At 46.8% G+C, this 16864-nt stretch overlaps 1 protein-coding gene across 3 annotated transcripts in view; it reads right to left on the reverse strand.

The window, feature by feature from the left end:
• MUTYH (mutY DNA glycosylase) overlaps positions 1 to 16864 on the reverse strand; it is a 523937-nt gene that overhangs the window by 119344 nt on the left and 387729 nt on the right. For all 3 annotated transcript variants that reach the window (XM_069642363.1, XM_069642364.1, XM_069642365.1), the window contains exon 10: positions 15254 to 15398. In XM_069642363.1, coding sequence (XP_069498464.1) covers positions 15254 to 15398 — 145 coding nt within the window. The remainder of the gene's footprint in view (positions 1 to 15253; positions 15399 to 16864) is intronic.

Consider the following 16864-nt stretch of genomic DNA (forward strand, 5'->3'; position numbering starts at 1 on the left):
TGGATTTCCCTCGGCCGGGCTCGGACCCAAAATGACAAGGGGGACACTTTCTTTCCCTTGTCTTGCAATACTCCTCGCTTTCACAATTCTAAACAAATCTTCAGATGTTGCCTCTGGTTGTCAGCCTCCCTCTTCTGGGTTCACTCTCGGCAACTTTACAAAACACAGTTCATGTGATATTTCTCACCATGCGGCATTCACTTCCCTTAGCTTTCAGCCTGCGAGATTCACTTCCCTTAGTTTTCACAGTTCTCTGTAGGTCAAAGACTTTCGATGGTACAGAGGATTTTGTTAGACCCCTGTATGACCACTTCAGCCCTTCTTTGCCTTTTCTCAAGGCCTTCTGGTTATGGTAGTCTTTTACCGTTGGGTAATCGTCCAGAGAGTCTTGATTTGAGTCTTGGTGCCGGATTCATTTACTGCTGGTTTTCCCCCCTTTCACAATATTAACAGTTCTTTACTTATTCAAAGTTCAAACACAGTTCTCTTTCTTATCAGTTCTCCCCTCGACTCACCGGCTGTAATGAACCGTTTAGCTTTCCTTCTCCTTGGAGTCATGGTTGGTACCATCAAAACTAGCATCTCCCCTCGTCTTGGCAATCAGTGGAGGAGAGTCTCATGTACCATAGACATCTGCTGCAATACACGTTGGCCATTGTTCGCGGGCTTATTGTTTGCTCTGTAGAGGCTTCACGGGCCTTGGTCATAAAGGACAGGGTCAGCTCTCGGTCACCCTTTCACTCAGCGCCGTCTTTCTCCTCCTCTTGAACTGCCATGCTGAGTTAGCTCTTACGTCGTGCTGTCTGCCTTGCTCGTATGGTGCTGTCGTGCTCCACCTTTTATCCCTGTGGGGAAGGGATAAAAGGTGGAGCAGTCAGGTGTGTGTAATTCTGGTAAATTGCCTGACTTTGCCTGACCCTTGTATTGGGACATGTCAAGTAAATGGCTTTGGTTTTAGTCTGTTGTCTTTCGTGTTGTGCAAATGTGTTCGTGTAAGAAAAGGGGGGGAAGCAGTGTTTTGGAATATCCTACGGAGCAGAATAGGGAAAAGGTGTTCGCAGGAGGGGGATACTGCGTCTCACCCATCAGTGTCTCACTCCCACTCCCCAGGAACCCCCCATCTAGGTGATCCTCCCGTACTGGTCCACTGTCATGATTACCAACCTCGGGCTCCCATATAAACCCCTCTCGCCTTTAGCACAGGCAAGAGGAGGCAGGTGGGGAAATCAGGTAGGGGCCAGGTGGGTAAAGGCATGGCAGTTAAAAAACTCACATCAGTTATTCAGAACTGACACTTGCATCACATAGGAAGTTGCACACTTGTTTTTTGTTCAACCATGGTTTTACTTTACTTCCTGCCACTCCAATATGGACATTGTGTGACATCCTGAAGTTACAGTGCATTCGAGTCTTTGGGCGTGGCTGCCTTTAAAAGTCACGCCCAGAGATCGGCCTGTGCTTCGTGTGCTTCCTGTAAACTTAAGAGCACACGCTTACCGCTGCTCGGTCTTCAGCCTTCAGTTACCCGATCCAGCTTCTTTTCCGCGGCCGGAGTCAGCGCTCGCATCATCAGGTCCAATCCTGAAAAGAGAACAAGAGACAGAAAGCAGTTAGTTTTGCAGTGAGTTTTGCGCACATGCAAATCTCCACTCAACGCGCTTTAAGGAAAGAACTGTAAACTTACCTCGCGCATCGCTTGGAGCAGGAAGCAGCTTTCATATAATTTCTTGCATCACTCACCCGACTTCGGGAACCCTGCAAGGAAAGAGAAAAGCAATTAGAACTATTCCGCCATCTTTGCTCACCGCTATTGCTGCAGTCCACTGCTGAAACTGGCGCGCAAGTCAGCAAGCGCTACAGCAGATCTGGGGCATAGAATAACCCCAGTGAGGTAACTGAGCAGTCACAGACTTGGTGACTCTAAGAATCCAGCACTAGTGGTATTGCAAGACCACTTACTTGAACTTACCTGAACGGACAATCCCAGTGCTGCAACTGGGTAACCACGAACTCTTGGAACGACGGCAGCGAAATGCTGGAGGAAGTTCACAAGAACAGCAACATCCGAGGCATCACCCAGGAAATAGCCCCCCTGCATGAGCAGGATGGATTGCGCACCAAAATAAACACACAGGTGAGATATGCACTGTAATGAATTAGGTATCTAAGTGGGTTGGGGGAAAGGAGGAGGTCAGGCAACCCCTTTAAATCAATCCTAACCATTCACTCTTTTGGCAGGCCTGGCTTCCCACTAACTGAGGGGTGGTGTAGAACCAGAGAAGGCATCGGAGGACTCCATTACTCCTGCAGAAACTCAGGTAAGCGTGACATCCACCCCCAGGAACTTGATCCAAAAGTGATGGCCGTGTCCTGGCCACCTGGATAACAGATCCCCAGAGACTAGACAGGGTGACACCTTCAGGTTTCTCACAATGGGCACAGATGAAGATTCCCTTTGTTTAAAAGGACTATTATCACTTAAGCCTTTATCTCAGAAACCATAAGTCAGATTTTCTTTATTTAGGTGTAATTTTTTTTAGATAATTTCCAGGAGATTTTGGTGATATAAAATCCATCCGTCTACGACTCACGGAACTGAAATGGCTATCCAAAATGGGTTTATGGCCGATTTGAAAATGTTCCAAATGTGACAGTTGCTGAACAGGTGGAGGGTAGAATTAGGAATATGGGTAATAAATGTCATGTCCCTAACTATTACGCTTTTGGTAAAAACGGCAGAAAATTGCCACACGGACAATGGTGCGGACATGGCTGTCGCCTTATTTAATTCCCCACGAGTAGGTGAGTTGGAAAATATATATATTATGGCAATTGCAAGTAAAATTATGAAGTTTTGCTACATAACTAGTTTTTGCCAAATATTTGACATAAGAACAAATGGGGATTGTAACTGGAACTGCCATATGTCTGCTCCAGACCCTTCAACCAATCCGTAGAGAGATGGGCTGGAGTTGGGAGAAGAGAGGAGGGTAACTGTCCAATCCTAGTTGCGAGAACTCTAGCAGGGTACTCCCCCAAGATTGTAAACTTGATGGTGTCATTGCTGCTATTTAAGGTGGAATGCTCTATGAGGAGGGGACCGAGCTGCTGAAATTTACCATCGGGCGGAGCTGCTGAAACTTACCATCTGACAGCTGCAAGGAAACACCAGAGGAGATTGCTGAGAGTGCATCTGGGTAGAGCCGTCTATTTCTAGGAAGGTCTAAAAGCTGACTGGGCCATATACTGTGTAGATTCTTAGACTATTTAACTAAAAATATTAATTTAATTAATTCCCTTTGGCCGAACACTACAGGTTGATTTTTGTTAAAATTCAAAAATAACAAAGCTCTCTTCCCAGTGTGTGCTGAAATACTACAGCCTATAATTTAAATTGGGTAATGCTTTTTGTCCAGTTAATCCCAACCTCTTTAGGAAGAGGGGTGTCTTTGTTCTTACATCAGTCCAATCTCTTTGTCCACATTTTCCTCAACACAGGCCTTTCAGTGGAGGGGGGTCTGAAATGAAATCAAAATTCTTCAACCATCCTAATTTTTCTGTCAGACTTCCCCAACGCAGACAAAATTAATGTTTTATTGATGTGGCCAAGGTTCCATTCAGAATCCTTGTAGTCACAAGCACTATTCCTTGCTACGTGCCTCATATCTGAATACATTAGGTTTCCCTGATATTCCTAGGCTTGCGTGTGTGTTGTGACATTGCTTTGATACTTAACATACATTAACGAGAAAAAGCACCCTCGAGTGCTGCCCGTGTGGAAACTACATTTCCCAGAAGTACCTGAATCACACATATAGAAACATCAGGCGTTTCAGCGCCGGCGCTTCTGCGACTAGCCAGTCTTCGCTGGTCTGCGTCGCACGTGCCGTGGGACGGCGGTAAATTTAATTCACAATCAATTTTTTCTGGCGCTATATATAAGTGTCGCTGAATTACATCTCATCATGGGTTTTGACTCTCTTTTTGAATTCACAATTTGTGGCACAGAAACAAAAACGAGAGCAAATAGTGCAAAGACTTCTGACAGAAAGTAGTCAAGATTCCCCCCTCTTCTCAAGCAGAGCCGAGCACTCCCACCGCTGATACTGATCACCCCTCAAGCAACTCAATCTGAACCCCCGCTTTTCGACTGACGAGTTAGGCAGTTGAACAAACAGGCCCAGGATTAAATCGCATGCAGATACTCAAATAGAGATCCGGAAGCAAAATGACAAGGACACAAGTAAACTTTCTTTTGGTTAGCCCCCTAGGGAATGACACCTTAAACATTGGTAGTATCCACCCAAAACACAGTAAACTTAACCCATCTCCAGATTTTACAACGGACCCTGCTGTGATTAAAATATCACTGCTAACACTAGGTAAACATGCCACAGATATACACGACTATGTCCAGGAAGAGAATTTGGATATTATGAGTATAATAGACTTGATTAAATGACTCCGGTGGCCTCAAAATTTCTCTGGCCATTCCACCAGGATATAAATTTTATGAGAAAAATCGTGTTAATGCGATCAGGGAGGCGTGGCTTTCTTAACAAAATCTTTCCTACAAATTTTCGATTGCAGTAACTGGGAAATACTGCACCTAGAGTTTCTCCCTAATGCGAACCAATGCATACATTTAATACTGATTTACCGACACCCCAGAGTCCACGCCAATCTTTGTAGACAAACTGACACACCTACTTGCCCCCCTAGACAAATCTAACAACTCGACTATCCTACTGGGTGACATGAACTACTGGCTGGGTAATCCAAATGATAAGGAGGCAAACAAATTAGAAAGACACCTCAAACTTTTGAATCTCCTAACCGTCAACATGGAACCTACTCACTCTGTGGATAACACCCTGGATTGGGTTGTTACTAAAATATCACCATGAACATCACAAATATCAGGCCGTGCTTGTGGTGAACCACCATTTTGTAGAGGGCTATATCATTCTCCCCGAAAAACTTACCAGACCAGGGAACACAACCTGAGAAAAAGGATCATCCGCAGAAATTAAAAATGTATAACCCCATTCCAGGTTGGCTGCCGTCCCCTGAGGGTGCACGCTCCGGAGCTCTGTCCGGGCGACACAGAAATAGGTGATAAATTAGCAGCCTTAGCAATCAATGCTTTTCCTTGCTTCATCCCACAACACCCAAGGAGGTGGCACCCAATACTGCACTGACCCAAATCGGGATATTGCTGCGGGTGGCGACTTTGGCAGTGCAGAGCTGCGGAGTGGAAGCGGGAAAGTGTGGGTCCCGCTGAAGCAACCCAGAGGCAACCAGCGAGTTGCAGCCCCTAGCTTTCGGCCATAGGGCTGGCCGATTGAGCATTCCCCTGAACATTGAGGGCTGCACACTGTCCCCACAACGTGGAGAGAAGATTTAATATTGTAGCGGGACAGACCCCGCCACGATCTGGACTCGTGAAGGTTGCAGGCTGCGAGCAACGGGCACGCCCAGATGCCCACATCTAGACGAGCAGCAGAGGAAGCGGGCGAGCAGCTTCCCCCAGTAAGCGGGAGCAGAGCCAGGGAGGAGTAGGCTCCGGCACTCCGACTAAGAAGCAGCCAGGAGCTATCAAGCAGGCTATACCGCCTGTAGGTGTCGCATATGGTCCGGTACACCCGCTTCCCTGGCCGGGTTGATACAAGGGTGGCTGGTCCCAGCGCACAAACATTGCCCATCGCTGTCATCCCTCCCCGCCTGGCCCCGAACTGGTACATATATTGTCCCCGGCGGTAAGCTAGCGCTATGGAAAGGCATATTGGAGCCCCAAGCAGCGCACTACGTGGGAGTGGAGTTTGGGACTCTGGATCCCCATAAAGTATAGTAGGCTCCCGGCGGCAAGAGCGAGGAGCACATACGAGCAGGGGAGGACATCAGGCAAGCAAGTATTGCCAATAGAACTGCAAAGAATGGAGATCTCGCACGGTTGCCCTTCCACCCCCGGGGAACCACGTGTAACATCTGTGCCTGCGGGCTAATCCAAACGTCGGGGAGAGCATTCCGATTTCACATCGCAGTGTGTTGGAACACTGCTGCTGCAAGGTCTGGCTCCCTGCAATGGTGGAACTTTACTAAGGGGCACACTGAGGATAAGCCCTCTTCTGCAGCTGGACGGATTGCCGAAGAGTCTACTGGAGATAAATCCTGCACACTGACAGCAGCAAGGTGGTGCGAACAAGCAGAGCATCAAAATTCGGTAATAGTTGCAAGGGACATATGTGCATCTAGGGGAGAATCCAAACGCATTAGTATAATTTATAAGCCGAGGGATTGCAGAGATGCTCCCAGACTAGCTCCACAGGGGCATGGTAAGCATTGGTACCGGGCCCTCACATCATCTGGACAGTATTAAAATAATTGTCAGACCTCACCAATCCAACAATTCCCCTAACTTGCTGGTCTGCTCTGCCAGGGTTCCCTTCTGGGAAAGAGACAGATGCCAGGAGTGAAGTATAAAGGTGCCCCGTCAAGAGCTAGGAACATATTGAAAGGGGGATAGGAACAGCTGGAGCATTGTTGGAGGAGAAAGCGGATGGAGGATCCCCAGAGGGAGGGGGCAATAGAGGAACAATACACCCATAAGATCGCAGAACCAGCCACTAGCATGGCACTGAATAAAGAGGAACCCCAGGAGTGTTTGAAGGGAATGGAACTCGTATGATGGAAGCCTTCCAGGATCAACGGGGTAAAATAAGGGAGGAACTCCACTCCTCTCTGCAAGAAGTCAAAAAGGACATTACAGACCTGGGGGAGAGAGTAGTTACAACAGAAGCAGGGCTCTCAGAGTTTGCAGAGGACTCGAAACAGACCAGTGTACTTCTGGAACAAATTGCTAGAGCAAAACACAATCTGGAAATCAAGGCAGAGGATCTTGAAAATAGATCCCAAAGATCCAACATAAGAGTCAAGGGTCTGGCCGAGACAATTGGGGAGCCAGATCTGAAGGAGACCATGCAAAATTGCTTCAGCAGTTTGCTATTGGGCACCCAGCCAGAGGACATACTTATAGACAGAGTGCACAGAGTGGGCCCCAAAAAAAAAAGAGATCCGGGTGCCAGACCGAGGGACGTCCTCTTGGCAATGACCTCCTATACCTTGAAGGCAGAAATTCTCAGTGCAGCAAGAAATCACCAGCCAGTCACCATCAATGGAATGCAAGTCCAGCTGTTTTAGGACCTGGTCCTAACTACCCTACACAAAAAGAGACTACTGGCGCCGGTCACGAGAGCATTGAGGGCCAAGGGGATCACCTACAGATGGGCATACCCCTTTGGGTTACAGTTCACCTGGGAGGACAAACAGCAGTGCATCACCACTTGTGAAGAAGGTCTGACCCTCCTACATTTGGAGGAGGAAGAATTGCATGCAGAAGGGAACTCTACCCACAATCTGAGAGGGGGCGGACTCAGACAGTGGGAATGGGCATCCACCCCCAACAAGAAAAGCAGAGCAGAAAGCTTGGGTAGGGGTCCCCAACGGAGATGACCACTGTTACCAAGAAGAAAAGGAGTCATAGGATAATTAAAGCTTTCCAAGCATTAACTTGGGGGAGGATGGAGGGAACAAGTAAGAGTATTCAGCGAGAAATGTGAAGCAGTCCCGGACAGAGGGAAGGGGCGATTCATCCTGGAATTCAATTCAGGATATACATATGTTCTGGCGGAGTACAAGTCGGAGTGGATGTGATACTCAACGCCTCAAAGGGGGCGCAGGGAAGGTTCTGTGGGACCTTGTTCTGAGGGGTACTGGGGAGGGAAGGGGGGTGGGAGGGGAAGTTTGGTTGTTACACAGTTAAAAGAGTTTGAGTTATTGTATGGATCAGTGGTTGTGGGGAGGAGAAGGGTAAGCCCTTGGAGACAGCAGGCACGAAAGCAAGGGGTGCCCAAACACAGCCTAGATGGCTGAACTGAATTTCGTCTCGCTTAATGTACAGGGCCTGAACTCGCCAGTTAAACGTCGCTCGATCCTGACGAGGCTGATAGATTTGCAGGCCTCAATTGCTTTCTTGCAGGAAACACATCTTCTCCTAGAGGACAAAATAAGATTGTCCCATAGAGCGTACCCCGGCAATGCCATGCCTCAGGTGGGGTAGCCATATTAATCAGAGCCAAATTATCAGGAAGGGCGATACTTAGTCCTGAAAGGGATAATCCTAGATCAAACATACAGACTAATTGCAATATATGCTCCGAACCAGCAACAAGATCCCACCTTGGACAAAACACTTCCTCCCACACCCAACCCCCTGTGAGGATTGCTTCCCAAGAAACACTGTCCAGACCTCCCTTTGCCTTTAGTCATATAACCAAGGGCGAAATGCTTGAGGTGCTTCACTCTATGCACCCGATACACTGCTGAGGCGAGATCCCCTCCCCTAAGCTAATTCTGCAAAACTCCAGTCTTTTTGCCCCTGTCATCGGGCAGAGCCGCCGATGGTCTTTGTGGCGCCGCTGGAAGCACATTAATGTGCTGTCTCATTACTCCCCCAAAATGGCGGCGTGAAACTCGCTCTAGTCTCCCAGGCTCACTATGTGCATTGGACTCCTCCCCCTGGAGCAGCCAGGACTCAAACAGAGCCTCGAGCAGGAGCACTTTCCAATTAGCATGTGCTTTATGTGCATCCTTAACTCTACCTCTTTACTAATGTAAATAAAAACTTTGGTATAGATCCTGCCTATGAACTCACATGACTTGCGTGTTTCCCAGCGACTTCCTGCAGACACCATAGTTCCGGGTAGGAATCGCTTCCCCGTTGCCTAGGTTACCCGACACTTGAAGCCGGCCATTAACTCTCTACTTTTCTCCCTTCTGACAACATCCGTCTGGCGTCATTCTACTTTCCGTTCGAAGCATTGCAAATCCTTGCATATTCACGGCACAGACAGCACTGCCTTTTTCCCGATTCAACAGTCGCTGCACAGAACGGCTCGCTCTCTAACAGAACAGCGTTCCGCAGTAACGGGTAGGACACAGGTTTCACGCGCAGCGCAGCTCCCTGCTTACCTTCTACTATGTTCCTCATCCGTTGTCATACTTGTCTATTACCAGCCCTGCAGAACACGGCTGCTCCTCAATGTGCTGAATTCTGCCCGCACCCTTCAGCTATAACTGACGTAACTACTACAGAGCCCTCTCCTCTCTCCAAAAGGAATATAGGGTAATCAGATACCTAACTGGCTCATGTTCAGGAATGGTAGTGTAACCATCGTCCTTATTACAGTGCCCAGGCTCCCTCTGCTCACTGAAGATGACATCTAGACAGTCGATGACCTTCAAGCATCCACAGACCAGACGTTTGAGACACTGAGCTTCTTGTGCCAGAGGTGTCGCAGGGTTTTATTCTCCAGAGGGGTTCCCTGGAAACCGTCTCTTCCGAGCTTTACTTAGCGGGACGGTTCAGGGCGCCCAGGAGGATTCTCAACTCATCTCTTGCTGCATCTGCCCATGTTAGTGCAATAACCTTTAGTTCTTTACTGTTTACCACAGTTATACTATTACAGCCCCTTTCCTGGTCCGTTTTGTTAACTCTTCCTTCGACCACAGTATCATAGACATCAAACAGGTTACAGTCATTACTTAAAAAACCCAGCCTATCCCCAGAAATCCTGAGCAACCTGTGCCCCATCCCATTCGCTCTTACTATTCAAGGTGATCAAAAAATAGCCACACTCCAGTTGCAACAACATCTGGAAAAAGCGAAGATCTCCCACCGCAAATAATACGGCTTTCATGTCCAGCATGAAACCGGAAGCGCATTAATTGAGCTCCAAACCCATATGCTGAACTTCATAGAACAGAGCAAACCTGGCCTACTCGTCCTATTGAACTTAACAACTGCATTTGACGTGGTGGATCATGGACGCCTACTGAATTGTCTTTCCTCCCACAGAGAATGCTGTAATGGGGCTGTAGACTGGATCAACTCCATTCTGAGCAATAGAGCCTCACATGTATGCTGGGGAGAGGCCTCTTGAAACCCGGGATAAATACACTTCAGAGTTCCACAGGGCATATGCAAGTCCCCAATCCTGTTCAATCTATACCTCAGGCACTGGGATCTCCTCCCATCAACCAATGCCCTCTTCTGTAACTATGCTGACACCCAGCTCCTTATGGAGTTGACTGGTGATTATACCTTTAATCAAAACAGGCTCTCAAACATCTATGATCTGGTCAAGAGATGGATGTACCAAAATTTGGCTGTGACTGAGCTGATGATCTTCGGCTCCATGCAAGCAAGATCCAAATTACATGCTGACTGTTCCCACCTGACCATCGAGAATAACCAGATAAAGATCTTGACCAAGGTCACAATGCTGGGCGGCATCATAGAAAATGCTAAATACCATCTGAAAGTGTAAAGGCATGTCAAACCATTTCTTTCAAAGATGAATCCCTGTTCAGCCTAATTCTTATGCCACGCTTTGATTATTGTAATGCTCTATTGGTTGGCGGAAACGGCAACATCCCAAAAACTCAAAATTCGACAAAATGAGGACGTGTGTTTCATTTGTGGTATCTCCAGAAGATAACATATTAACATATTACACAGGCCAGAAAGAGACTCCACTTTATGAGTGTGGCCGCCAGAATATGCTTTAAGGCACTTTCAGTGGCCAATTAGTGTGTTTTTGATAAAACCCCCGTCTTCCTGAAGGAGAACTTAAAACTCTATCCCGGTGGCTGCAAGGATCAAGTTCAAGACCCTTGTCCAGAAGGCTTTCTGGGGCCAGGGCCCCAACTACATCCAACACTCACTTCCAAAATACCTTCCTTCTCAAACCCTTCGCTCAGTTACCTCCAACTCTCTAAGGGTTAGACGCTTCTCCAGGGTGGGAGGTAGATCTCTCTCCCCTGCAAGTGCCTCCCTCTGGAATGGCCTCCGTGCCCCTCTTGAGCCGCACCACCTGAAGTTCCGGAAGCAGGTCAAACGTTTCTCTTGTCCTCTGCTTTCTCACTCCCTCCCCCCTGGCCTACCTGTCTGCTGTACCGATTGGTTGCTTGGCTACCCTCAGAGTCTCACTGGGTACCAGGCTCTTTCTTGATCAGTCACCCTTGCACTGCCTCCGGGCCACCACCTACTTAGGGGCTGTAACTGTAACCCTACAGCCCCTTGTTCTCCTTGCACTAACCAAAGTTGCGCTGCCCTGGCTTCACTTAGTCAGAGCGTTGCTGCCCTGTTTTCCCCTCCCATCTCCCTTGCACCCCCCCCTTTCACCTTGCACTTCTCGTTCTCACACTTGCACGAGCTGAATGACACAAGGCCTAGTAAGATTGTTTGCCTTGTCCCCCCAATGTCTTTCCTCCCTTGTCTTGTCATGCCTAGCAACACTTGTGCAAAGGCGTGTTATAAATGACTATCATATCACTTTTCATACCTCTCACTGCCAACTCCACTCTGGATCAGGTGACTTACTGGCCATTTGCAGAACCAAAAGAGCAAGAAGCCTATGGCACTCTATTGTCCCGATTTCTCTACACAGGAATTCACTCCCCGTGGAACTATGTTTGGAAACAACTGAAAATGTTCCTATTTGAATAATTCCTTTGGTGATGAATTTTTCTGACTGTGTTGTCCCTTACTTGTCGTCTCATGTGTAAATGTAGCACCCTATTGTCTGTGGGGTTTCTGCACTCAATAAATAAAGAAATACAAAAAAAATATAATAATAAAAAGTTTGGGGGTCTAAAAAGAAACTGATAAATCACCCTGCATTTATTTTAAACCAAAGGTGTGGGTGGAATCATAATTGCCGTATGCATTTGTCCAAATCTGAAAAACCAAACCGATAGCCTTTTAAGCCTGCAGGAAAATCGAAATTGCACAGCACTACATTTGTAAATTGTGCTCACTGACCAGCACTAATTATTCCATGACGTGAAATTTGTCAAAACCAAATAATTGTGATTTGTATTCTTTTCAACACACCTGTGTGACTTATTTATGTTAAGAAGTTTATTTTGTTGTGCCATGGATAAAGTGGTGTTTGACATTTCAGTGCGAGTTTCGGAACATTTAAATTCAAATAAATAAAAATATCTTTTATCCCAATAGCCCGGCCTGGTTCTTGGCTTAGTGTGGCACAGGGGGAGAACGTTTTAGTGATATTATATGTTGTTCAGAGAGGGCAAAGCAAACTCAATATTGCAGAAACAATGATATTTGGTGTGGCGCTTTAACTGTGCGGGAGAAATTATTTCCATGTTAATAGTGGTCCTCAATAGATTTAGTTACATGCTTAGTGCGCAAACCTTAAAAATAGTGTAAATACATGTCACCGGGTCCACTGCTGCTGGGTGCTGATAGCGTTAGCGCCTTGGGATGGGGGCACTAATAGGGGTTAATTGCTCTTAACATTTGCTAACAGTCCTTTCTTCAATGCTGTGGACCAAACCCCAGCAGTACCCTCCCACCTAACAAAGTGTATGAACCCTTTCAATGTCTTACTGAAAAGGAACCTTGGAGAAACATTTTGCAGGGCACTATCTGTTTACATGGGATTTATAGGTGATTTGTTTTGCACCAGCCATTGTTTGTTCTGGTTAAATCCCTCTTACTTGCTACCCCCACAATTCCAATTCCTTCTAGCATTGATGCCTTCAGCAAAAGTCGCCTTTAACAATAACAATATCCAGGGCTGGCCTTACAGCAGGGCTGCCCGGCAGGGGTGTTGCCAGGTCTGGAAAAGATCAGAGGTTAAGCTAATGTCGGGTCTGGCGGCACTCTGGGCTAGATAGCATTTTGGTTGTAGCACCTGAGCTTCTATCAGGGGCTACAACCAAAAGACCCGGGGCTATAGTCTCCTCAGCCCCCCCCTAGCAACGCATCTGCTTGCGGGTGTCTGCCCAGTGCGCCATCAGCCCCCCCTCCACGCCAGCTCGGGGGCGTCTTTCAATGCTCCCCCGAGCGGGCGTGGTGGGAGAAGGTGCAGCAGGTGCCCTAATAAAACTAAATGTGCCCTGCTCTTTGCTGGCACCGGGCTTTCCAGCGCTGGAGCATTTAATAACAATATAGTGATGATGGTTTTCCATCAGCTCCCCTTATTGAGTTGATTACCACTCCGCTCTGGCATGGGGGGGGGTCTTCATTATGGTGCTTTTGCATCGGCAATCCCTATTGAGGTGATTACCTCCTCGCTCTGGCACAAGGAGCATGGTGGTTTTCATTAGAAAAGGTTTCTGACGCTTTTGCATCAGCACCCTATTCCAGTGATTAACTCCCTGCTACGGCGTATGAGTCTAAAATAAAATTGGCACCTTCACCGCACCACGATCAAAGGGCACACAGGGGCGAGAGGGCGCAAGATTTTCGATCACTGCCTGGGGGCAGCCGCCACTAAGGCCGGCACTGACAATATCAAATCGATAAAGAGAGCATTTGCGCTCTATTTGTAGAGGACACGCTGAAGACTGCCACTTGGTGCTATTTCTATTTCTACTCCCCTTAAGATAATAAGTGGTGACATAAGAACATTTCAGAACTGACACTGCTGTCCAAAGCAATGTAGGAAAAACATATAGAGCATTGACAATTTGAAGAGGTCTTCAGCATTGTCAGAAAACTGAATATCTCTCTCAATATCCCCCCACCCCCGTAATCATTGCACCGGTCAGCAAGGTCTTCTCTGATGGCATATACTTCTCTGGTCTTTCTGCTAAAAAGATCACAATAACAATATGTATATCCCCCAAATTATTATATGTTTGTGCCATCGTGCTACTCAGATGCTCGATAATCTTTGGGGGCACTCCTTTAGAGAAAAACGAGAAACAAAATTCTGTAAGTAAGAAAGGTCAACCTTACCTACAAGTTTAAGGGCCACTACCCCGCTAGTCTTCATCCAGACCTACTGCTGTGTGTCAAACCACCCTTTACCACCTCTGAATAGTGCCAAAGCTTGATTAAGCAAAACAAAAACAAAATAACTAGAGGCAAAAGCATGATCATGGTTACATCTGCAAATGATGTTCACATAGCCCACAAGCCAATAAACTATTAATATTTAAAACATTACAGAAGTGGTGAAAATAACAATACAGTGAAGTAAGCAGTGATAGGTAGATGCAATAGAACCATACATTTACATGGATTAGAGAAGAGGCAGGTTGAGCACAAAGAGTGGAGTGTTCCCATTGGTGCAGACAATGGCATCAATGGTATCCCCCACACCATCTGATCACAGGGCGGCAACTTACTGAATTTTACTGCAGTAGGTTTTTTGGAGGTAGAGGCTGAGGAACGGCAGAATAGGGGTTATGTGTGAAGGGTAAGAAGAGGAGGAAGGAGATGGCAGAATGGAGAAATGGGAAGCCAACCATGGTAAATTGTCCCATGCGGTCACCAGATTGAGCTTCCAGTTGTCTGAGCAACAGGAGATGATAAATGATCAGTCTGAAAAATACAAAGAGAAGCAAAAGAGGACAGTTTCAGTGAATCCCAAGCTCACCCTGGTGGTTAGGAGACAACTTTGGCATCGGATTGGTCCACAAAGAAGAGGATGGGAGTGGACAGAAGGAATGAAGTTTGAAACAAAGTTGAAGCTCGTCTAAGTGGTCCAAGATGGTACAAGAGCATTTTGAGGCAACCTTTTAGCTGAGGTGGTTTTTGGCAGCTTACTAGAGGAGCCTGTTAAAGGCATGCTATCTGGCATTTTTGGGCAAGAATAGGAAAGGTAATAAAAAGAAGTTACTTAGAAAGGACGGATGTATCAAAACCAAAGTGTTTTTAGAAATATGCCCGCTATTGTAGGTCTGAAGCAAGTGGGGGGGAGCAGCGAGTGAGCAGAGGACCGTTAAAAAGCAAGATAAGTGTTTGAATACAAGACGATGAGGAGCGGGAGAGGCAAAAAAGTAGCTAATGGCATCTCACGTATCACTCCACAGGTGCAAGTCTCACAGCTGGAATTCCAGTTCCAATCAATGGCCATGATTGAGCCTCAGATCCAATAATCCTACTTTTTACTCAGAACATCAACCTCTGTCCAAAACCCTGCGGTTTCATAGAAAAAGACACCTGGAACTTGAAATCCCTACACAATTGTATTTTACAGTATAATTAAAGCCCTTATTAGGAGGTTATGAGAAGAAAAATGATTCAATGCGCCTGATGTTACAATTAAACACAATTTGATCAGTAGAGTGAGTGTGAAACGCGTAGATTCACTGTTTATAAAGAGCAGCATCTGTGACCCGTTCATGGAAACCATAAATGAAGTCCTTGCTTTACCTGTCTGTAGGCCCGGCAAAGACTCTTGATGGGACACTCCGCACAGAGAGGCACTTTCGGGGTGCACACCATCGCCCCCAGCTCCATTATGGCCTGATTGAAGTCCCCAGGTCTATGTGGGTCCACTAACGAGTTTGCCAGGTGCCTAGAGAGAAAGAGAAAGACGGCTGATCAGTTTTTAATGTTTTACCCAAACACAAACACCCTCATTGGGGGCACAAAACAGAATAATCCCCAAAACAATACAGGCATCAGCAGTAAGAGTACTCACAAAAACCTCCAACAGTTTGAAACATCCCCAGGGAGAGGGCTTGGCCCTGAGCAGTCTCAAACACCTGCCTGTGAAGCCTTCAGGAGGAACATATGCTGGGACGCAAGCCTCAATGTTGGAAGACGGCTTGCAGGATGGCAGGCATTAACTGAGGACTGCTAGAATGATCAAGCATGGAGCCGTTTTCACTGACCACCTGAGGAGGTTATTCTTTCCACTCAAGTACACAAGTAATTGAAAGGTTAAATGTATCTTGTGGAGCTCTAGTCATTAATTCCTGGGGTCTCTACAGCATAGTAACAATCTCTGAAATTGGACCCCACTTCATAAACGTCACAGCATAAAAGAAAATCACAGTAACAGCCTCTAACATCTGTAAGCATTTCTCGCACATCCTGGCCCACATACTGGCATTTTATAACTACTGAAACAGTGCAGAAGAATGAGTCTGACACAGTGGTGGCATGTTTGTTGGCATAGACATATTTGTAAAAGAAAAAACAATCTTGCCCTAGCTCTATGAAGGATTTCCCTACCTCAACAAAAATACTAAGGACTCTGTCAGGATGTCCTATAAAATAAGGAGTCTGCCGTCCAGTGTCCAAACCTATTTCCGTCCCTTACTCTCTGGACCTACCAAGGAAAACGTGGTATCTTCTTGATCCAGAAGGAGGCTTCTCTCACTATGGATATGGATTTGATTGTTCAGTTTTTGATGACAAAACACAAGGAGTGATTCTTTAACATAAAAGTTATTGCTCTTTAACTGTTCTTTCAAACATATACAAAACACAGTTCTCAAATGCCAGAGGGGAATCCCCTCTCCTGCTCTCTCCAACTTAAAAGTGCAACATCAAGTCTGATTCACTATCCTGGCAGGATTGACTGTAGATTTCCAAAACACAGTTCCCAAGTATCGGGGGCAGTGGCGGGTCTCTTCCCCTGCTCCTTCTCCAGTTCACAACTGTTGCCTCAAGTCTGGTTCACTATCCTGCCAGACTTGACTGTAGATCCTAGAATTCCAGAACATTTCTCTTTTCCATGCACTGTGTCCTCGGCCCCTTGGTTTGGCTTTCTGCACCTCACTTTCTTTCTTATATCGTTCCCAGACTTCTCTGGGCTGTTTCCGGATTTCCCTGACTCACTCTGCAGTTATTTTCTCTTCTGTGAGGGTCCCAGACCCCTTATCGCAGGACCTCCCTGACTTGTTTTGGGCCTCAGCCCCGTAACCTGTGCTTCTTTGTGCTTGTGTGGGTTCTTGACCCCTATTTACTGCTTTGGCAGGCCTCGCCCGACTTCATGTCGGTCCCAGACCCTGTTACGCTGTTCTGGTGGGGCTT

This window comes from Ambystoma mexicanum, chromosome 1q (assembly GCF_040938575.1).
Source record: "Ambystoma mexicanum isolate Mex_15411 chromosome 1q, UKY_AmexF1_1, whole genome shotgun sequence".
Classification (NCBI taxonomy): Eukaryota; Metazoa; Chordata; class Amphibia; order Caudata; family Ambystomatidae; genus Ambystoma; species Ambystoma mexicanum.